This window comes from Lepidochelys kempii, chromosome 17, assembly GCF_965140265.1.
Source record: "Lepidochelys kempii isolate rLepKem1 chromosome 17, rLepKem1.hap2, whole genome shotgun sequence".
Classification (NCBI taxonomy): Eukaryota; Metazoa; Chordata; order Testudines; family Cheloniidae; genus Lepidochelys; species Lepidochelys kempii.
The window spans coordinates 6,721,645-6,746,402 of NC_133272.1; the positions used below are offsets into that span (position 1 = coordinate 6,721,645).

The 24,758-nt window shown below is 39.3% G+C and overlaps 1 protein-coding gene across 1 annotated transcript in view; it reads left to right on the top strand.

Annotated features, from left to right (window-relative positions):
• The window catches only part of APPBP2 (amyloid beta precursor protein binding protein 2), a 43,344-nt gene that overhangs the window by 4,776 nt on the left and 13,810 nt on the right, over positions 1–24,758 (top strand). The window contains exons 2-5 of the mRNA XM_073315484.1: positions 12,470–12,558; positions 14,896–15,047; positions 15,762–15,885; positions 23,378–23,546. Of these exons, the coding sequence (XP_073171585.1) occupies positions 12,470–12,558; positions 14,896–15,047; positions 15,762–15,885; positions 23,378–23,546 (534 nt within the window). The remainder of the gene's footprint in view (positions 1–12,469; positions 12,559–14,895; positions 15,048–15,761; positions 15,886–23,377; positions 23,547–24,758) is intronic.

Here is a 24,758-nt window from a genome sequence, read left to right on the forward strand (position 1 = left end):
GTCACCTGAGCAATTATTGGAGCACTTGAAGCCACGGCTTGATGAGTTTCTCTCTCTCGAATCTTGATGGAACGGATGCTAGATTCCTTGTGGCCATATTTACGCGCCACTCTGGAGACCGACATACTGTCTCTCAATAAGTCCAACACAGCCAGTTTTTCCTCCAGCATTGGAACAGATAGCTGTTTCTTCGGCTGAGCACCAGATGAAGTAGTTGGCTTGCGTTTAGGGGCAATGTTGTATGAAAAATAAGTACAGTATCTTTAAACACTAGAATCACACTCAGCGGCGGCAAGATGCTCACACTATGAGAGGCACACGGGAACTGAGACTGACTGAGGGAACAGCAGATTCACGTCTCCCATCTCATGCTCACTCAGGGACATATGCTCATTGAGTGGAATGGTGGGCAGAATTGCCCGCTCTATTTACAGGTATCTTGTTGTTCTTCTTTTTTCTTTCTTTCTTTCTTTTTTTTTCCTAGCTTGTATAGTTGAATTCATGTAAGTTAAATGCGCGTATGATGTGACTCACCTGTACTCGCTTTCAGATTTTGGAGAGAGAACCTCTTTCTAGCTGTAGATGTCTAAAGGTTCATAGATTCATAGATACTAAGGTCAGAAGGGACCAGTATGATCATCTAGTCCGACCTCCTGCAATCTGTGATTGCAAATAAGGGTTAGATTGATATGCAGGGGTTCCCCAAAATCCCACTAAGTTTGTAACCATTTGTGTTTATGAAAAATTTCACTGACCCAGTAGGGCCGTTCTTATGCTCTTTAAAATGGAGGGAGGGAATTGCTGACAGAACTTATATTTTCTCTTAGGCTATTCAGGGAGTTGAATCTGGTTGTGGAGTATTATTTGTGGTGGACTTAAGTGTTTAGTGAGCAACTTGTAATAAGAAGTGGACTATCCTGGGAAGTTACTGGGACAGCAGAGTCCTTTATATGAAGTATGTTTGTCCTCCTACAGCATTGTTAATAAATTGTTGAGGTGTTTCAAAGCAGAGCAAGGCCCTCTTATTAAATGTAAGCGAATTAGCAGTGCCGTATCAACTTGACTTTAAGGAAACTTGCACTTGACTAACTGGCTAAAGGCAATTTTGTGGATCTATTATTTGGATTTTCAAGAAGTTTTAGAAAGTGTCCCTCATAAGTGACAATCAGGGCCAGCCTTATAGATGGGTGATGTAGGCAACTGCCCAACGGTTAAGGCGGTACCATCTAAGTACCTTATGCTACCAGGTCTGGACTGCCGGAACGGGGGTGAGTGCAGGCGAGCCGAGGGCTGGAGCACCTGGCCAGCCGGGGCCAGCTGGGCAGAGTGTGGGCAATGCCGTCTCGAGCTACCAGAGCAGGTGAGCCAGCCCCTAGGTCCGCCTTTCCCACGGGCATAAGTGGTGGCCACACACCTGCTCTCCTCCTTCTAGGTGGTCAGGGGGTATATGGCCATGGGAGCCCCTGGGTTCAGAAACACATTCCTGTGAAGCCCACCTGGGCTTTACAGCCCGGAACTGATCCTCATACCCTGCGCCCGATGCTGCTGGTCTCAAACTCAAAGAAATTGAGCCAAAATACAAGTTCACTCAGGGTGTCCGGCCCTGGTGACTATTAAGGAAAATCACAGTTGAGTTAGGTGCAGAGTTCTAACATAGATTAAAAACTAGTTAAAGAAACACTATCAATATATTTTAAAAAATCACATTTCTGTTTGAAAAGCTTTAAAACTATTTTATTACAAGAAGTAACTGATATTAAAGGGAAAATATTTTTCTACTTCTTTCAGTTTCCTTTGTGCACTTGCCAGCACTTTGTACGTAACCCAGTTTAATTGTTTTTCTTATATAATTAGTTCTATCCATTTCCCCTGTTTGTGGGGTTTTGCATGGGGCAACAGGGGAGAGAAAAACATTGATTAAAATATGGTTGTGAGACAAAAATCATTTGAAAAAGATATAACTGAAAGTTGTTCCAAGTATTTTACTTCCTGCTGTCTATTTTTTAAGTTGTCTGTATTTCAACCTGACCATGTTAATTTTGAGCAACAGGCATTGTAGTTGTGGTAAGTAATGACAAATGGAGCTGATATTGGTTTGTTCCAGGGCAGTATTGGGACCAGTGTTTGATATCAGTGACGTTGAGGAAGAAGTAGACAGCAAACTGGTGAAGTTTGCCAATGATACAATTATTTGAATTAGTGAAAACTTTGGAAGACTGTAAGGAGCACAGATTCTTCACAAAGCAATAACATAAGGGGACTCAACAAAAGGAAATATATGTAGGGGGTGTGGGGGTGTGTTTTGTTTTTTGTTTGGAAGAATCTGGTATTTGCTGCTGACAAATACAAGATACTGGACAAGCTGGACCAATGGTCTGATTTAACAGGACATTGTAAGCAATGACATATATGATTTTTCTGGCCATGTATACTTTTTTTCTGGACTCGCTTGCTCCTTTGGTGCATTTGAAGATTTGAAAACTGTGTTAGTTGTAGTGTTTTCTTTTTTACACTCTGGGATTGCAGTTTTGTACCAATATAGACTAATGAGGATGACCTGTGTGGTTTATATTGGTTAATGTGGAATGTCCTCAAATGCTTAGGCCTAGTCTACACCTAAAACTTAGGTCAACCTTGCTATGACACTCAGGGATGTGAAAAATTCCCACGCCTGAGCTATCTAGTTAAGCCACCCTTTAGCCCATTACACACACCTCCAGGTCAATGGAAGAATTCTTCCCTAGGCCTAGCATGGGGGTGGGTTTACTGCAGCAGTGGAAAATCCCCTTCTGTCCCTGCAGCAAGTGTTCACGTTCGCATAGCTTCAGCTGTGTGCTGCTGTAGTATTTGTAGTGTAGACGTAGCCTTGGGTTCTCCTGGTCAAAATTCCCTTTAAAAAATGTTTAAGTTGTTGGGCTAAATTGACTTATAAAAAATAATTCTTTTGAGGTCTTCTGATTGTTAATCACAGGAACAATGAGGGAATAGCATTAATTTGCTTCAACACATTGGTACTTAAAATTATAACATTCAGTAATTGCACTACAATAAAATTAATTTGTACTGTGAGAATAGCTATTTAGGGAAAAGCAATGTCACTGTAATCACTTCGTCTGTCTAATTGAAGTTATGAGGTAAAACTTCGAGAGTTTTCAGAGTAACAGCCATGTTAGTCTGTATTCGCAAAAAGAAAAGGAGTACTTGTGGCACCTTAGAGACTAACCAATTTATTTGAGCATGAGCTTTCGTGAGCTACAGCTCACGATATGCATCCGATGAAGTGAGCTGTAGCTCACGAAAGCTCATGCTCAAATAAATTGGTTAGTCTCTAAGGTGCCACAAGTACTCCTTAACTTCGAGAGTGTTTTTCAAAATGAATGGTAGGTTCTGAGTTAGCTTAATCTAGAATTGCCACGATGCATGTTTTGACTGTAGCTGAAGTACCATGTTTTCTTACTGTGTGTTCTGCTAATCCAAAAGAGGAACGCACACAGCTAATAAAAGCTGTTGTATTATGTCTATCTAATCAATTCTCCTCTAGAGCAAAACAACATGAATAAATAGAAATTTGCTGAAACAGCACATGGCTTGCAATAAAATGTCAACTCTGCTTTGCAACAGTATTTAATGATCCTTAGCAGTGGTGATACTATCCTATGGTTGAGTTTGCTTGAATCATGTGTCTCTCTGAGCTGACTTTGCTTGTTGATGAATTACAGTCTTGTAGAAAATGTTTGTAACAAAAAAATCTTGTTTTGTTCCAAGGCTCATGACACTTGGACAGTTAATTTAGTGAGGGAGGAAAGGGTAGATAAACTGTGAAACAACTGCAGCTATTCCTTCAGAGTGAGGGTTTCTGACCAGAGTAGTATAAACAAGGCCATAAATAAGCACTGTGTCTTACAGTGAAGGGAAAAAGCCTTAAGTTGATGGGTTACATTTGTAGGATTTTTGCTGTGAATGTTCTGTGTGATTTCAAGGATTTTATCAAACCTTATGTTTGTGCGGTTTTAGTATGCTGTACTCTTTGGGCAGAAATCAAGTGTGGAATGGAAAAGACTATTTTTCTCCCCAACCGTTTCTCCTCCCCATTTATTCAAGAAAAGCACCTTTCAGAAAAGCAACCAGTGCAGGCACGGAAGGATTCATGGATGATTGTAAGACCAGAAGGGACTGTTGTGATCATCTAGGCCAGGGGTCTCAAACATGCGGCTTGTGGGGCTATTTCATGCAGCCCGCCAGCTCCTTGCGGTCCCCCCCCACATTTACCTAGAGCGGCTCTGGCCTGGCACACACTGGAGGCAGGGCAGGCTCCCTGCCTGCCTGCCCTGCCCCCGCGCCACTCCGGGAAGCAGCCGGGACTTGGGGGAGGGGGCCCAGTGGTCTGTGTGTTGCCCTGGCCGCTCCTCCAGATAGCTCCCCCGAAGCTGCCATTGGCCGCGGTTCCCTGTTCCCGGCCAACAGGAGCTGCAGGGAGCAGTGCCTGGAGGCACGGCTAGGGCAACACAGACCCCTGTGCCTCCCCTCCCGCAGGTTCCGGCTGTGTCCTGGAGCAGCGCGGGGACACGGCTGGCAGGCAGGGAGCCTGCCCTGCCCCCCGGTGTGCGCCGGGCCGGAGTCCAGCCCCTGAACTTCTCTGCACCCCAAACCCCTCCTGCACCCCAACCCCCTGCCCTGAGCCCCCTGCCGCACACTGAACCCCTCTGGGAATGGGGGTGGGAAGAGGCGGGGCCTCATGGAAGGGGCGGGGCCGGGGCAGCAGGGGGCGGGATGCCAGTGATGTGGCCCTCAGGCCAATGTACTAATCCTCATGTAGCCCTCGTGGTCATTTGAGTTTGAGACCCCTGATCTAGGCAGACCTCCTGCATGATACATAGGCCGTGGGAGTGCCCTGAATTAATTCCTGTTTGATCTAGGGCACATCTTTTAGAAAAATATCCAGTTCTTGATTTTAAAATGTTCAGTGATGGAGTGTCTAAATCTAAATTTGGCTAGCTTCAACTTTTAGCTGATGAATCTTGTTATACCTTTGTCTGCTAGACTGAAGAACTTTTTATTATAAGCAAAAAGAAAAGGAGTACTTGTGGCACCTTAGAGACTAACAAATTTATTTGAGCATAAGCTTTCGTGAGCTACAGCTCACTTCATCAGATGCATTCAGTGGAAAATACAGTGGGGAGATTTATATACAGAGAGAACATGAAACAATGGGTGTTACCATACACACTGTAACCAGAGTGATCACTTAAGGTGAGCTATTACCAGCAGGAGAGTGGGGGGGGACGGGGACCTTTTGTAGTGATAATCAAGGTGGGCCATTTCCAGCAGTTGACAAGAACGCCTGAGGAACAGTGTGGGGTGGGGAAGGGAAATAAACATGGGGAAATAGTTTTACTTTGAGTAAATGACCCATCCACTCCCAGTCTCTATTTAAGCCTAAGTTAATTGTATTCAGTTTTCAAATTAATTCCAATTCAGCAGTCTCTTGTTGGAGTCTGTTTTTGAAGTTTTTTTGTTGAAGAATTGCAACTTTTAGGTCTGTAATCGAGTGACCAAAGAGATTGAAGTGTTCTCAATCTCTTTGGTCACTCGATTACAGACCTAAAAGTTGCAATTCTTCACTACAGATTATCACTACAAAAGGTTTTTTCCTCCCTGCTCTCCTGCTGGTAATAGCTCACCTTAAGTGATCACGCTCTTGTTACAGTGTGTATGGTAACACTTATTGTTTCATGTTTTCCATGTATATAAACATCCCCACTGTATTTTCCACTGAATGCAACTGATGAAGTAAGCTGTAGCTCACAAAAGCTTATGCTCAAATACATTTGTTAGTCTCTAAGGTGCCACAAGTCCTCCTTTTCTTTTTGCAAATACAGACTAACACGGCTGCTACTCTGAACCCTTTTTATTATAAGATATCTCTTCCCCATGAGAGGGAAGTCAGCCTAAAATCTTCTCTTTGGTAAACTAAATAGATTGAGTTCCTTGAATCTCTTGCTATAAGGCATGTTTTCCAACCCTTTAGTCATTCTTATGGCTCTTCTGTGAACCCCATCCAATTTTTCAATGTCTTTCTTGGAACTGTGGTAATCAGAAGAGGATAGAGTATTTCAGTAAGAATCATACTTGAGCCAAATACAGAAGCAATATAACTTTTCTCCTGCTAAAGTAAAAATGTATCTGTTTGTAGCTATCCTTGTCTCCAGATTACATTGACTTTACATTTCTCAATTTTGTCCTATTTATAAACAGTATTTTAATAGTGTTGGAAATGAGTAGAGGAAAAGTCTTTCAAAGGGATGCACTAAACTTGAAATCTATCCGTTTAAGGGAAAAAAATAACTTTTTAAGTAGTACACCTGTTCCAAATTTTGCTACCAATTTTTAAAAGCACATTTTTCTTTCTCTGTGAAAATGTTTCTGTCTCTTTCTTTGTTAACAGTTGCACATACAGAGGAAACTGACTGCTCATGGGAAAGAGTGAAACGGCATACAAAGTGCTGTGAAATGTACAAAGTAAATAAACTAGGAAAATGTCTAATCTCTGTAATAATCCTAGCTGTTGCCTATAATAGATTTAAAAATTTAAGGTTTTTTTTTTTTTTTTTATCATGACACGATAAAAAGTAAAGTACACAACAGTTTCTTTAGGAAGGTGTTTTACGTGTCAGATCTTCAAGCATCCACCTTGGTTGTCATGCTGTAATAAATCTATGTTGTTACAACTTCTGTAGAAGAATATAATTTTATAATGTATGTCCTTTCATCCTGAAGGGCCTCAAAGCACTTTCCAGGCCTATTATGAGAATAATCTAATCTTACCAATTGTAAGGTAGAATTCAGCACATGTTTAACAGCATACCATACCATGTTAACATCAATGGGGGAAGGGAGGGCTGGAAGGGGGAAGGGAACTACAAGATCCAACTGAAAGGTTAGGGGTGTATTGGGTAAAATAGTGTGTTGCTTTAGACTAGTAGCTAGTACTCTTGGTCTAACAAGAAGCACCACTGAATATTTAATAAGAACTAGAGCTGATTGTTTTTTATTTGGGGTGGGGAGGAAGGAGAAACTCACAATGGTGTTTTACCTTTTTTTTTTGTTTGTTTCTCACGCAATGTCATGAGTAAATGCACAATAGTGCTGTACTTTGGTATTTGTTCCATACTGACTTGGGCTCTGATCCTGAAAAAATGTGTCCATGTAAGTAGACCCATTGACTTGAATAAAACTCAATTTTAAGCACTTTAGTAGTATGTGAGTTTGCAAGATCATTGCCTTTAAGTGCCAATTGCGTTGCCAACATCACAGGGTTTGTCTGTACAGAGAGTTGCCCTGGTTTAACCCCAGGTATGAATTTAAACCAGTTTAGTTAAGTAGTGCAACCCCCTGAATGTCTTAAGCTAAACCAGTAAAAGCCACTATTAAACTAAGATAAGTGCCTACATGAGGGTTTGCAGTAGTTTAACTAAACTGATTTATTAAAGCAGTGCAAGTTTCTTTGTAGAGAAGACCTTACTTTAGCCTCCTGAGTTTTCATATCCAATACTGACTGGTCTGTTTAACCTTGAGTTTTGGCAAGATCACAGCCTACCTTCTTAGTACCAAGAAATGTTTTTAAGTGTGGTTAGCTAGAAAGGTGCCATGTTGGGCCTGGTCTACTTTTAAAATCAGATTGACCTAGCTACCATGACTCACCAAGTGGATTAGCTACAGCAACAGAAAAACCCTTTCCATCTCTGTAAAAAACATCTACATGGTACTAAAACAGCATAGCTACAGCGCAACAGCTGTGCCCCTGTAGTGCCCATAGTGTAGACAAGCCCTGTTGAATTTCCCTGGCCATTGTAAATGGGAATGAAGATTAGTGTGCATTCTAAAGTTAGGTGTAGTGTTTGGAAAATTTAGCAACTGTAGCTAAAATAATAGACATAGATTTCTAAAAGAATTATTCTACGCTATAGTGTCAACAGTGGGGTTCCCCCGCGCCCCCCGAAGGCAGGTTAGAAACTGTGATGTATATCATTTTGACAAGACAAATGCTTTAATTTTTTTAGCAGCTCTTTCCTTTATTTTAATTATAGACAAGTCTGTTGTGCTCTTCACTGGAATATTGGCATATCTGACCATATTAAAAATGTCAACTTATTTCTAGAAATATAGAGCATTTCATTTTTCAGACTGACTTCATATAATTTGATAGGGTGATGATGGTTGACTTTCTTCTTACTTTCCGTACTGTTTTTTATAAACAATCCTTTGTCAAGGGATCCTCGTGTGTGTGTGTGGTTGTGTTGTGGGTGTGGGGAATCCTCATGAGATTCAGCGGCACCCAGCTTGTATGATGATGTCTTTTTAAAGAGATTTTCTCCATTTTAGGATTGAGTAGTGTCACTCTCAGAACTCTGTTTTGAAGAACATATGATAGTCTTATAGCTGTGTGTAGTGCAGGGGCTGGCAAACTTTTTGGCCTGAGGGCCACATCGGGTTTCAGAAATTGTATGGAGAGCCAGTTAGGGGAGGCTGTGCCCCTGCCCCCTATCCGTGCCCCCCTGCCAGGATTCCAGCCCCATCCACCCCCCGCTCCCTGTCCCCGACCGCCTCTGGAACCCCTGCCCCTGACTGCCCCCCCGCCACCCCATCCAAGCCCCCCTCCTTCCTGACTTCCCCTCCCTGCCCTCTGATCACCCCGACCCCATCCACACCCCTGACCATCCCCCCAAACTCCCCTGTTTATCCAACCCCTGCCCCCCGCTCCCTGCCCCCTTACCACACAGAGCATAGGCGGCTGGCGGCGCTGCAGCCGCGCTGCCCAGAGTGTTGCGCTGGGTGTAGTATAGTAAATGGCTCTCTGTAACTGCTGCCAGTAGCACATTCCTACGCGGAGCACTTTAATACACTACTCCGGCAGCACAGTGTGCTGAGGCTGTGGGGGAGGGGCCGGGGGCGAGCCTCCCGGGCCCAGGAGCTCAGGGGCTGGGCTGGAGGGTCCCGCAGGCCGGATGTGGCCCGTGTGGTTTGGGTTATTATTAAATTTAAAAATATCAAGCCATGCATGAAGTGCCAAGACTTAATGTTGCTGTAGCACAGTGGTGCACAACCTGTGGCCCGCAGGCAGCATGCGGCACCTTTATTTTTTGATACAGTTGGAAACCATTCTAGACGAGTCCTATGTCCTTTTTCTGTAGATGGCCATTAAATGATCTACCGCAGTAACTGATATCAATTTCTGCAATGGCTTCTAAGGCAGAAAACCGGAGTTAATTGTTGAACGTGAGTTTACATTTAAACACCAGATAGCTTAAGCTTGTGTCAGAAAAAGTATTTCTTTCAAGAAACAAATATTCTGAGAGATTCAGAACTACAACAATGCTTGACAATGGATATTTCCCTTGAACTTGACATTTGTTTCAAATAAACTAGCTGGCCTTGTGATCATGAATTCTCAGTCTCTGTGTGGGTTTCCAACAGATAACAACTTCTTCCTTTCTTGGGTCACGTGGCGCAGGTTTGAGAAACTTGTATAACAGTGGAAATCCTGTTTCCAAGGGTTTCTGAATGTGCTTGTGCTTATTAGAAGGAAAGGAGTACTTGTGGCACCTTAGAGACTAACCAATTTATTTGAGCATGAGCTTTCGTGAGCTACAGCTCACTTCATCGGATGCATGAATCTTCTAGAAAAACTGCCTGCTACTCATCATAATTTGAAGTCCCCCTTTCTTTTCTAAATCAAGTATCTGTTACCATGTGTTTGAAAATGCAGCATTCATACCACCACAGATTAAGTAGACTTAATCTGGGTTACTTCCTTTAAATTTTTTTTGCCAGTATTTGCAGAATAGGGAGTGGATGGTAAATATGCCAAGCAGTCAGAATTTCGGGTTACACTAGGAAAAATGGAAGTTTGTCATTTGAGTGGCAGGTATGCAAGTCTATGCCACTGAAAGAAGAAAAGAGATCTGCAGGAATCAGTTGTAGAAAAGCAAATATCAGTAACTTTTCCCAAGACAAATTATATATCTATTTATATAGATTTTTGACTCTGATTTTAAAATTAGGAAGTATTGACTAAAACTCCACATATCTTCATCAGCCTGTAAATCAAAACACAAGTAAAATACGAGAGAAATTTTACAATACATATATTATAAGATTGTGTACCCATATTTTAGAAATATTTTTATTAAAAGGATTTTAATTACAATTGATGTTTGGGAGTGTAGGGCTGAGTTTATGATGCTAGCAGTGTGGGAGTCTCAAAAAAGGGACTAATGCTTTTTAACTTGCTTTAATAATGGCTTGCCAGAAAAAAGGAAGAAAAAAAAATCTTGGAATTTTTTTTTAATGGAGCAATGTACATATTGAACACTAAAGTAGTATTTGTGATTGTTAAATCAATATTAATGCAGCTTGGTAACTTTTTTAGTTCCTTTCACAAATGACCTCATTCAGCAAGACATCTGCCTCCATTGGTGTTATTGAAATTCAAGTTGTGATTGAGCAATTCTTTAATTACAGAAAATGCACTTCAGATTCTTTGATGTAAAGCTGTTACTTCATTGACTTTTAGACAGCTAGGCTGAGGAAAATGGAAGTACTTACTTGTATGCATTTATTCTAAGACAACGTCCTCCTTCTGACAAAAGAGGAACATTTAGTAGTGCAGTGAGTTACTCCCCTTCTTTGATGACCTTAACCCTGTGAAGTATAGAAGAAATGCAGTATGTATTTGAAGGGTAACATTATATGAAACTTTATGTCATTTAAAAAGTGTTGCGATATTTTTGCAACAAAATAGATGACTCAGAGGAAAATGTGTTTGTTGCAATTGACATTATTAGGTCAGCGAGTTTTCAGGTTTATTGGAGGATTTATTAAAATATCCAAACTTGCTGTTTTCTAGAATCAACATTAAGTGCTGCTATGTATGTACTTAAAAAAATTCTGTCCATTAAAGGTGTGCTAATCTACTTACATATTGTGTAAAATGAGTTTCTCTCCTTACATTACTAATGACTTAATTTTTAAAAATTAAATTTAATCTTCATTTATGTAGCTTACTTTCTGCTCTGCATTCAGCTTATACATTGAAATGATCAGTCTCTTGTTTTGATTAGGTTTCTGTTTCTCATGTATGAACACACTGATGTTATGTGTCTGAGTACAAACACTGTAGGAAAAAATATATATCCCAACAAATCTGTTTCAGTATTATGTAATTTATATAAAAAATAAAACTATTTTAGCTTAACTTAAATTTTGGACCAAAAGAACCGACAGTATCTCTTAACTAACTTTTCCCCCCTCAAAACTAAGTGTTTTGATGAGCACAGAAAAGTACATAATGTACTAAACAAACCAACTTGGCCTATGCTCCACAAGAATCAGAGAATTGGCAAGCAATAACTAATTTTTCCCAACAGTACAAAACTGTTAAAAGAATAATGCTGATTTGAAGTTTCTCATATTTCTGAGCTACAGACAGAGTAGAGTAAATAATACGTCTAAAACTGTTTTTAAAAGACTTCTTTCTACAGGCTTTGAAAGAAAAACGGTCACATCTCTTCAGCTCGAAAATGTAGTTGACTGGGGGAGAATGGCTACTCACTTTCATTTTGGTTTATAGTCCGTTTCAGCACGGGATAAAGTAGGGACACCTTCTGAGTTGTCAATATCCCTTTGTCTGCCACCATGCATTTTACAGAATGGTGTTAGAGTTAAGAATGAACACAGACCAATTCTGTTTAGCCTTCGAGATCTGATGCAATCCCAGTCTGTGCGGGTATGGTTGCAAGTAGACAATCTGAACAGCTTTCCATTATGAAGCATCTTGGGAATCAAAGGAATTAGTAATCATTTTTAAATAAGTTTACTGATTTGTTGGCTGACTGCATTCGTGTGTGATCTTCTTTCATATGGCATTTCAAAAGCAATGTGCTGGGATTTATAATTGAATTTTGAGATTTGAGAACCATTCTAATGCTTCAGGGTACCTAGGTGGATCCCCCTGTTCCACCTCGCTAGCCCCCACTGTAAGTGTGAATGGTGCAGTTGTGTGATCAACTGTATATACTGTGTTGCCCAGTGAACTGGTATGTTTGTGGCCATAATTGGTTCAATAAAGGAATGACAGCAAGGACAATAGGGCGTATTGGATGTTTTAGAACAGAGTGCTGGATAACTCCTTTTGTGACTTACTATCCACCTTATCTCTTTCCTTGAAACTTTACATCTGTTTTTCTACAGAATACAGCGATAGCACGTTATTGTTTGTTGGTAACTGAACTCTCCCTTGTGATTATTTACTCTTGTTCTAGTTAGTCCGCTGTCGTTCACAGGTGATGTGGCAAGTAAAGATTTTAGAATAATGTTTTACTATTAATGTAAAATATCTGTTTTACTATTCAGAAAATGTTTAGTAGATTTCATAATTTTAAACTTTTTTCAATTTTTTTGCTTCTTCCAGCTTTACCAACAAGGTCGCTTATGCCAGTTGGGTAGTGAATTTTGTGAACTAGAAGTTTTTGCAAAGGTGTTACGAGCTTTAGATAAAAGGTAACCATCTTAAATTATTGCTCAATCACATTTCATTTTTCTGTCTTGTTTTAATCCCTTTTTTTTTTGGAAAAATTACACAAAAAATGTTCTTGAACTATTCATACCTGTATCTTTTCCATAGCTACTTTCTCGTACACGCATTCATCTATGACTCTCTACATTTTAGGAGTTGAGTATATCAGGGGTTCTAAAGAAAATCTGATTTTAATCCTGGCAAGGTATTTCCCTAATCTTTCTAAAGCCAAAAATGGTCTAAATGTGTACCTAGAGGTTGGGGTGGCTAGCAAGATTTTAAAGCTGACATTACATTACTTTGCCTGGTTTCTATTGTTGCCAGGCTATAGAGGCAAAATTTCATGTATTGAAATAACTGACTTTCCAAGCCATTCCTGAAGTGGGCTAAGCCCTCTTGGGTATTTTGAAACAGTTGATTGATATATCTTGGGAGAAAGGTGGAAATTCAGTTTTCTATTCTGAGACTCTCCCCTTTGCCCCCCAGAACACATCCAGCTTTTTCTCCCCCCCCCCCCCCCCCGCCAAAAGAAGAGAATATAAATGGGTGGGTGTGTCGCTAGATAGACAAATACACCCATCCATACACACCCTGTGTTAAGGTTGTGTTTAAATACTTCAGGAAAAAAAGGGAATGTTGTTGATATTCTACACTGACCATGTATTGTTATATGTTAATTAACCTTGTTAATTCTGCATTACAACAGGTACCTATACATGCCAGGGCAATGTAATTGTAATGTCTTGTTGTAAATGACCCAAAATATCAATAAATAAAATCTTCTTCCTCCCTTTCCCCACACCAAAAAATACGCTGTTCCATTGTCACTATGTTTATATCATTCAGGACACAGCGAAACTTCCCGATCGCTGTTTTTAAGTAATGGCTAAAACAGAACATGATGCCTAGGGCAGATCACAGTTAGGGTTGTCACTTTTTTTTTTTAACATTCCCTTTAAAATTACATTGCAATGCTTCACAAGGCAGCAGAGGGTTCAATGAAAGGTACATGTGTTAAATTACTCTAACCATCATTTAGAGGGAATAGGTAAAAATGTAGAAAAATAAGACCAGTATGTGATACCAAAGAAAGAAATGCACCGATACACTGGGTGTGTAATACACACACACACACCTTTAAAACTAATCTAATTTTATGGACCAGCTGGTCGTTAGCACTATATAAAATTACTACAAGTAAACGGACTTTTATGCCATTCTTCAGAGCTTAAATATGTCGGCATTTTACCTGGGTGTTCAGCTCTTATGCTTCATTCCTGGTCTTAAATTTGAAGAATGTGCCTCCCCTATGGTCTCATATTTTACTGATGAACAGTAGAACTCCACTCCAACTTCACAGAAGGGCTTTTGAATTCCAGATCACTGTTTCTGTCACATCTCTTAGTTTTTAGGTAAATGGGTAAAGCCATTAAAATCTTTGTAGCATTTGTCCCCCATATGAATTTTCTGTTAGTTTTACTTAACAAAAATATGCTAGACATGAATCCTGTGGGGGCCTTGGCAACCCTCCAATGTTATGCTGAAAAGATCTGTGGCTGCAATACTCGGCTCTCTTTACCCCACAGAACATATGCTGTATTAAAAAGCTAAATGCAAGTTCAGCTTCATCCTTTTTGAAAGCCTTAAATCAGACCAGTAAGAATATAGCAAATGTATAAAGGATCTGTCCCTATATGCCTGTGTGATTGTCTGCCAAAATAATAGGAAAAACTTCTTAAGCTGAGGAACTCCATCTCTCTGACAGTCCCATTGTGTTAGACTTGTAACTGGGCTGTATTCTCCTCTGAATCCAGAATAAGCACTAGCTTTTTAAAAAGCTATCACCTTTCTCCTTATTGTATTTTCCTGGTCTTAGACTCTGAATAACCTCCTTTTACTATTGGTTTCTACACAGTTTTAATTAAGAACTTTGGAAACTGGCTTCCGAATATGTTTCACGTCTGTGAAATTGGCTTTTGGTTGAAATTCAGAATGATGGATCATTTCCTGTTTTAAAATCTGTTTTTTAAATTTTGTTGGCTGTTTTTAATGGCGTGTGTAGGTGGCTTCTGTTTTTAAAATACCCTGCACTGTTTCCGGAACTGTATAAATCCGCTTTGTAACGTACAATGCAACAACTGTATACTACTGGTCTTGAGGTAGATGGGTCTGGGCACTATTTTCAGGGGGTTTTAGATATTTTTTTTTATTTTTTTTTTAGTATTTATGACTTGAGTATGTAACATTAAAAAAATAACTCACTGGAATACTTAGGGGTTTTTTATTACATATTAAATAAATACTGTTTTCTTTCCTTTCAGACACTTGCTTCATCACTGTTTTCAGGCTCTGATGGATCATGGAGTAAAAGTTGCTTCTGTGCTGGCCTATTCATTCAGTAGATGGTGCTCCTACATAGCAGAATCAGACTCTGATGTAAAAGACAAAGCAATCCAGATTGGTTTTGTTTTAGGTAGGTGGTGATGAAGTACAAGGCCATTTAACTATGATGCTTTAGCTTAAATTAAACTTGAATTAAAGGCATAAAAGAATAAAATAAAGTATTTTAGAACATCTTTAGAAGATTACGTTTAGACATGGGTTTGGAGTTTGAAACAGTTCTAAAATATATTTTATATATATAAATATACATATATTTTTTCTGGTCAGGTTCTGATTCAGTGGAGCTGTTTTTAAACAACACTCTTTTAAATACACAGAAGGGATTAGAAATTTGGTAGAAATGATATGTACACAACATGAAAACTTTTGGTTAATTTAATATATATTTTGGACAAAAAACTGAGGGAGAGAAATATACATAACACCAATAAGTTATATTTTGATTGAAGATGAATCCTTTCACATTTACATTTCATCCCCTTCAAACCAAGGACTGTTGCTGAACCCAACAGAATCCCCATAATATGAATAGAACCTCACGATATTTCTTTGTAAAGTGGTGTAGTAACATGTCACTGCAAGGTCATCCTGTCTCCAAATTATGGTAGCACTGACTTCCTATATCTTAATTTGGGCACAGGATACCCACTTCTTCCTGTTCTTTTATTCTTAATCTGCAGTGAAAGGGCATATTAGTACAAATTTCACAAGCTTTCCAATTAAGAAAAATTAATCTTTTACAATTGAATGGTGTCCAAAGGTTTGTTTGGTCTTGAATTTCCAGGAGGGTTCCTATCAGATGCTGGCTGGTACAGTGACGCTGAGAAAGTGTTCAGTTCCTGCCATCAGTTGTGTTCCCTTCATGATGAGATGCCTCACTGGTGTCGTGCAGTAGAATGTTGCGTAAGGTAAGCTTGGACTTGAACTACTTTGAGTCCTGTTGCATAATTTATTGTAAATTTTAGGTCTTGTTTATGTTGAAGAGTTCTGAAAGCATCTTACTGCAAGTTTTTCTTTTTGGTCTTTACGTCCCTGAGTTCTTCGATAGCAACCAGCTGTCCAACTGCTCCTTGTGGCAATAACCACCGTGGCTTTCAAAAGTGATGGATAAATACGTTGCCTAGTTATTTCTGATAAATGGTCAATAGTGGAAAAGTTAGCATTGTAGACTTAGATTTCTGAGTTAACATTGTATCCGTTTATATTCTGAAAGGTCTTAAAGGGACCGATGTTTTTTAATGAAGGTTAGATTCTACAGAAAACAGAAGAAAATCTGCTGGGAATTCCATGAGGCTCTGTCCTTCAAATCTGGAGTTTCTCTGCCTACTAACTGTTTGGTCCGAGGTTCTCACCATAAATAATGCAAGGGATGGTACTATTTTTCTCTAGATAGCTAGAGGATTATCAAAGATACTAAATAATGTGTCATGTTTATTTATATTACCATTACGTGTATAATGTATCACAACACTTAGCACGTTACAGCCAACACCAGGAACCTATGTATGTCTCATCAGTTGGACTCCGCTTCAGTAGTTTTCAATTCAAGAAGTACTGAAAGGCCAACGCTAAACTAACAAAAGAATGTGCAGTTAGTCTCTCTGTGCTGCAAGAATAACTATGCACTAACAAAGTTGTATGCCAGGACATGGTTTTTGGTTTTTGGTTTTTTTTTTATTTTTATTGCTTGTGTGGACAGCAAAACAATGCCCCTCCATATTAGGGAACAGTGTCAGAACCCACACAATTATAGAATCATGTTTTCTTTTCATGTTAGCAACAAAAACCCAAACGTATATTACAATATGGATGTCCTTAAACACGTTGGTTAACATGGAGACAACCATGGTTCTTACAGTCCAGTCAGGCCCTTAGCTTTCAAAATGAAGTCCCTTGATCAGAAGCATATGAGAGGAAACAGTTCTTTATGTTCAGCCATACAACAAAAAATAAAAAAACACAATAGGCAGTTCAAATTGCAGACCTATCAAATAGCCACGCCAAGAAACCCTTTTTACAAATGCTAAATATAATAAATAATTCTAAAAATCCTTTTGGGAGGGGTGGGGGGGGCAGAGAAGTAACTACACGCAACTTCAAAGGCATGAGACATTCAAGTAAATTGGTTGGTGTTACAATTTGATCGCTTTGCACTGCAGAATTCCCTGCTCTTACCACTGTGCCTGTATATTAGAAAGAAGTTGGATATTTTTTTTTTTTTTTTTTTTTTTAAGGAAATTTAATCAAATCTTGCCTTCAAATCTCCCAGGTATATTGCAGACAAATTTGACACCCGTCTCCTAAAAGTGGCTTCTGGTCGTCTGAAAATTTTGGAATATAATCTGTGCCAGTTTTTAATAACATGTCACTAGTTACTTCACCTTTCCCGTACTTTGTGTACAAGTAATCTTATATTTAGCTTTTTTACAATTGACCTTCACAGTTCACTGCAAAATTACTATAGGCAGGGCGTTCTTGGTGAACCTGAGCAAATGACATGACTTGAAGACTAACCCTAGGGGTGTAAAGCCTTACAAAAGAGTATGTAGCTTTGTTCTTTGCAAACTCTATGATCACAAGGCTGTTTTTTACCAAGTTTTAACTTGTTCAATCTAATTGCCATATTCTGCCTACAAAAGGTTTTCAAGGAAGCCAAATATGTTTAAATATAGAACAAAGTTTTGCTGTTTCTCTCAGCCTCCGTATCTACTTCTCATTGGAGATAGTGGGCACGATCTTGTTCAGTCGCAAAAGGAAAGATTTCTCTACAAATCTCTGTGAGAAGGTGTACACACAACCTGGAACCTTCTCAACTTAATTTGTTCTCAACATAAGAAGCAAAGAATTTCAAACTACAGAAACATGGCTGCAAAATTAATAATCCTTGCTAGTCGGGGAGGATGTGTAAGGAAGACACAGATATGAATACCCTGTAAAAATACAATTGCATTAAAATAGAAAGATGCTCTGAACTCCTCACCAGTGCCTTGGGAAAAACTGTTACTTATTTATTTTTTGAGCACCAAGAAATGTCATAGGCAAGTTAAGTACAAATGTGGTCACCACCTTAAAGAGCAAACAATGCCAACATGACACAAGTTTGCCTCATTACTCAGCAAGAGGGTTAGCAGCTGAACATGGTTTTGTGACAGAAAACATCTAGACTGCTGGCCTGTTATCTAGGACAGCCAGCGATACCTGTTTCGGGACAACAGCTCGAATGAAGTTTCTGGGAAAGATTAAAGCTAAAAAATGTAGATAAAAGCGAGGAACTTAAGCCTACGCACCTAAGTAAGGAACAAAAAGGGTATCTAAATAAAGTATATCAAGTCCCATTGGAATTGGTTTTCAAGTTTGGGCTTTTTACACAGGATATTCTAAATAACATAATGTTTAAAAATATTCAAAAAATATAGTCTTGCATTACTTTGAAGTACTGTGTGGAGTTTGCTTACCACATGTATCAGAACTATTGGCAATAGCTGCAGTAAATTACTATGAACAACAAACAGAAAACATAATTTATTTATTGCTGTGACACACACTTTCTTCCTCTCTCACCTGCATGGAAACAAACCAAAAGGAGCATATATATTATATGCTAAACTACGTAGCATAGCCAGTTGGTCCGGACCTCCCATTTCCTCTTCTTTGGTTCAATCTTCTGCCAACTTTTCAAATTGCTGTAACTATTCCACTTTTATCTGCTAGTACTTACTGTTGTCTAAATGCCCAAAAAAAGGGGTGTGTGTATGCACAGGTAATGTTTTTCTTTGATTTTATTTGACAAAACAATTTTTTTAAACTATTCTCAAGAGGCTAGTAAGCCAGACATTCAAAAGGTCACAAGTATAAGCTTTGGAGGTACTCTCAAATGTCCTAAGGCGTCTTATTCTAGTTCTGTACTTGATCTTCTAAAATCCCAGGCTTTTGGTAGGGATTTACACACTCACACAGAATTAGATCAAATTACAAAACCCAGCTGGTATATTAAAAGGATTTATTACCTTTGACTGAAGCCTCCAGATTATTGGTTATTGCCTGTGGCCAGACACTGGTTTAGATGCACTAACAGAAGTTGACTCACCACAGCAGATCATGTGACTCCAGATTTAAAGTTTTTTCTTGTCCTATAGTGGAACCTGACGACATACCAGAACAGGAACTTTTAAGTTCTTGGAACACCATGCCTTGCTGTATCTTATGCTCACACAACCCCAGTAACTTTTCAAAATTAATTGACTTTGCTATTTGTGCATCATATTCCTTAATTATGTTTACCTGAGCAAATACTCAGATCTGATTAGATTGCATGGTACATGTGGTAACAACATTCTAACACTGGATCAACTGAAATTATTGGCTTGAAAGATTCCCATCTCATTTTGGATAACAGCTTTTTATTTTTCCTTTAGCTGGCTTTGTGCCTTGCTGATGCATAAGGTGACGTTGCCAGATTGAGGACTATGTCACTGCAGTGTCCTTCCTGCAGCAGTCTGTTGTTGACTGTTAATCTAAAGTGCTGATTCAGTGGTGCAAAGTTGCGTTTTCTTCCTTGTTCTAATAATTGATGATAGTTCATTGTTGCTTTTAGTAGGAATTGTATACATATATTTCTGTAAATGCAGTGCAACATTATGATGATATTTTGAATATCTGTTCAGTTTTCTTGCTAAATTCACCTGCCTTCAGGATTTCAGATGAAAGTTTTACTTTATTTTATCTGAACTTAGATTTTTCCTAAACTAAATGTAAAATGTAATAAATGTTTTTCTATGCCTTTGTAACAGAGTAACTTAGTCTTAAAGAGACCATGGTGGGTGAGGTAATACCTTTTATTTGATCAAGAGACAGGTTTTAGAGTGACACTGCAAATAGCTTAATTTTAGCGCTTACGGACACTGACGTTCTGATGGGGAGAGCTGGGAGATACAAAAAAATGAGTAGTTTCACATATCTTACGCAAACACTCGAGCTCTTTTAAAAGTACCATATGAATATAGGAGGTTACTGTTTTAAGTGAAGCAGAGTTAATATGTATAATTTCTAGGAGTTCTACATCTTCTGTTATTTTGAGTTTGGTTCACTATAAGTAAATTGTCTCTAGTCACTTTCATTCTGAAATAAATGTCTACTGGTAGACAAGCACCCAAAATAAATTTTTTAATTCACGTCTTTTGTTTTATTCATCCTCCCTGATTGAACTAACCTCATTATCCCTAGCCTGATTCTTGCTTGCATATTTATACCTGCCTCTGGAAATTTCCACTACATGCATCCGACGAAGCGGGTATTCACCCACGAAAACTTATGCTCCAGTACATCTGTTAGTCTATAAGGTGCCACAGGACTCTATGCCACTTTTACAGATCCAGACTAACACAGCTACCCTTCTGATACTATCTGCTACCCAAGATCCATAAACCTGGAAATCCTGGACGCCCAATCATCTCAGGCATTGACACCCTGACAGAAGGATTGTCTGGCTATGTAGACTCCCTCCTCAGGCCCTACACTACCAGCACTCCTAGCTATCTTCAAGACACCACTGACTTCCTGAGGAAACTACAGTCCATCGGTGATCTTCCTGAAAACACCATCCTGGCCACTATGGATGTAGAAGCCCTCTACACCAACATTCCACACAAAGATGGACTACAAGCCGTCAGGAACAGTATCCCCAATAATGTCATGGCAAACCTGGTGGCTGAACTTTGTGACTTTATCCTCACCCATAACTATTTCACATTTGGGGACAATGTATACCTTCAAATCAGCGGCACTGCTATGGGTACCCGCATGGCCGCACAGTATGCCAACATTTTTATGGCCGACTTAGAACAACGCTTCCTCAGCTCTCGTCCCCTAATGCCCCTACTCTACTTGTGCTACATTGATGACATCTTCATCATCTGGACCCATGGAAAAGAAGCCCTTGAGGAATTCCACCATGATTTCAACAATTTCCATCCCACCATCAACCTCAGCCTGGATCAGTCCACACAAGAGATCCACTTCCTGGACACTATGGTGCTAATAAGCGACGGTCACGAAAACACCACCCTATACCGGAAACCTACTGACCGCTATTCCTACCTACATGCCTCCAGCTTTCACCCAGACCACACCACACGATCCATTGTCTACAGCCAAGCTCTACAATACAACCGCATTTGCTCCAACCCCTCAGACAGAGACAAACACCTACAAGATCTCTATCGAGCATTCTTACAACTACAGTACCCACCTGCTGAAGTGAAGAAACAGATTGACAGAGCCAGAAGAGTACCCAGAAGTCACCTACTACAGGACAGGCCCAACAAAGAAAATAACAGAACGCCACTAGCCGTCACCTTCAGCCCCCAACTAAAACCTCTCCAGCGCATCATCAAGGATCTGCAACCTATCCTGAAGGACGACCCATCACTCTCTCAGAGCTTGGGAGGCAGGCTAGTCCTTGCCTACAGACAGCCCCTCAACCTGAAGCAAGTACTCACCAGCCACCACACACCACACAACAAAAACACTAACCCAGGAACCTATCCTTGCAATAAAGCCTGTTGCCAACTGTGTCCACATATCTATTCAAGGGACACCATCATAGGGCCTAATCACGTCAGTCACGCTATCAGTGGCTCGTTCACCTGCACATCTACCAATGTGATATATGCCATCATGTGCCAGCAATGCCCCTCTGCCACGTACATTGGCCAGGCTGGACAGTCTCTACGTAAAAGAATAAATGGACACAAATCAGAAGTCAAGAATTATAACATTCAAAACCAGTTGGAGAACACTTCAATCTCTCTGGTCACTCGATTACAGACCTAAAAGTTGTAATTCTTAAACAAAAAAACTTCAAAAACAGACTCCACTGAGAGACTGCTGAATTGGAATTAATTTGCAAACTGGACACCATTACATTAGGCTTGAATAAAGACTGGGAGCGGATGGGTCATTACACAAAGTAAAACTATTTCCCCATGTTTGTTCAGACATTCTTGTCAACTGCTGAAAATGGCCCACCTTGAGCCTACAAAAGGCTTTTTTTTTTTTTCTCCTGCTGCTACTAATAGCTCACCTTACCCGATCACTCTCATTACAGTGTGTATGGTAACACTCATTGTTTCATGTTCTCTGTGTATATAAAATCTCCCCACTGTATTTTCCACTGCATGCATCCGATGAAGTGAGCTGTAGCTCATGAAAGCTTATGCTCAAATAAATGTTAGTCTCTAGGGTGCCACAAGTACTCTTTTTTTTTTTTCTTCTTCTTTCTTTTTATAGCCATTTAGTAACAGTTGTTGGCCAGGCAGGACAAACAATTACATAATTCTTCCACCTCCCAACGGCTTAGAGAGTAAGAATTCAGACTTGACATTACTAGATAGATTTTTTTTTTTTTTTTTTTTTTTTTTTGTGGTAAGTACATTTAAACTCCTTTTATTTGGTAGGAAAAGTTCTCTAAATATAGGGTCCTATGTAACTCGGTGTACTTTTCAGTAGCTTCCGCTGTTAACCTGTCTTCTCCAAACTCATAGACATGCTCCTCTGGAAACACTTAATAATATTTGGAATACAAAGCATTATCTACTTTGCTAATGTATTTCTAGAGCAACTATGATCATAGCAATTAAGGATAAGTTATTCTTTTATCTATTTGAGTGAGAAGAGACTTCTTCCAGTATAGTGAAGATTATTATCACTACTATAATATGCACTCAAAGGCAGCAGTACGCTGTTATGGGCATGTTTGACACAGAGCTCAGATCAAGACCAAACAACATTGTCATCCCTGCCTTTCCAAACAGGGAATTTATCTTTCAAATGAATATGGTTTCACATGTGTCGGGGATGTGATGTAAGCCTCTGGGAGAATAACTTCCATGTGTATGTTTGAGAGTTACAGTGCTGCTTAAAATAAGGATTGGATACATTTGTACAGAGAATGGAGAGGTTTCGGATGTGGAGAGGCAAAAAAAATTAGCAAATAGTTTTTGCTTCAACACAGATCTCTGGTCATGGAGATAGTTGTATAAGTGTCAGGCAGAATGGATTTTATTAAGGATACAAAAAAGGCCCAATTGTTTGAATGTTTTTAAAATGTCTGAACCATTTGTTGATATATCTAAGACCTACGAACAGTAAAAATTGTTTTGTAAGAGCCAACAGAAAATCTGGCATTGCAGAGCACTACTGTTAGAACACTATCTGATATTTCTTTGGCAGCACTGGATTCAAAGCAAGCATAATTTTGTGAGGTGACAATAGCTCAACCCTGGTATAATTAGGATATCCGATTACAGATCTTTGATACTGCTGTACATTGAAGTCAATTATGGAAAACTATTTAGAAATAGCATAAACTGTTGCAAGACCATTTTAATATATTTTCCTCAGATTGCTGCATGTTCGAAATGGCAACTGCAAATATCATTTGGGAGAAGAAACATTCAAACAAGCTCAGTCTTATATGGACAAACTTGCAAAACATGGTCAAAAGGCAAACAAAGCAGCACTTTATGGGGAGTTGTGTGCACTGCTCTTTGCAAAGAGCCACTATGATGAGGTGAGTGGTGGTGTTTTTTCTTTAGGGGAGTTCTCATTAACCCTGTTAAGATTCTTCGTCTGTGGGCAGTCTGGGCTGGTTTTCTGACAAAGACTTCTGAACAAACCAGGATGTGTGTGTGTGAGAGGGATTAACAGACAAATATTTTGTTTACCGAGGTTTTTTTGTATTTCCTTTGCTATTTGCGATAGACTGTTAGAACAGTGCGTGGTATGGTAGTGGGCACTGATACACATTAGATTCTCTGATGGTATACTTTATTTTTATCAAGTAACATGAACCACAAGGGGACCAATGTCACTTTAGTTGGTAAAGTAAAACTCCCATTGTTTTATCAAAGTCTTGCCTGAACTACAAACCCGGAAGTACTGGTAACATACAGAAAACTGACATGCTGTTTTATACAATTTAAAAAGTGGTTGCTCCAAATAATGAAAATGACTTGGCTTTAAGAAATACATAAACATAATGAAAAAAGAAAATGAGTACTTGTGGCACCTTAGAGACTAACTAAGGTGCCACAAGTACTCCTTTTCTTTTTGCGAATACAGACTAACACGGCTGCTACTCTGAAAGCAAACATAATGAAGAAACTCCCGAAATATGTATTTTTATATTTGAGGACATTTTAATTATTTTTTCTCTTTCTCATTTTCTTAAAAGCTATTCTAATACTTGTGTATTTCTGGTATCTTATAGCCAAATGCACATTTGCCTGTAATTTCTTGTGGTACATATTTCACAATAATTACGCAAATAACTACAGTAGAACTTCAGAGTTATGAACTGACCAATCAACCACACACCTCATTTGGAACCGGAAGGACACAATCAGGCAGCAGCAGAGATAAAAAACCAAATACAGCACAGTACTGTGTTAAACATAAACTACTTAAAAAATAAAGGGAAAGCAGCATTTTGCTTCTGCGTAGTAAAGTTTCGAAGCTGTATTAAGTCGATGCTCAGTTGTGAACTTTTGAAAGAACCACCACAATGTTCTGTTCAGAGCAACGATCGTTTCCAAGTTACGAACAACGTCCATTCCCAAGGTGTTCGTAACTCTGCGGTTCTGCTGTATATTTCAAAAAATGCCGTGAGGTTATGGATGAGAATAGCCGAACAAGCAGAGTATTTCGTTGCAGCCATTCTGTGAATCTGATTTCAGTAAAACTGTATTAACCTGTGGCTGCTTTCAGTTCCTAAATATTTTAA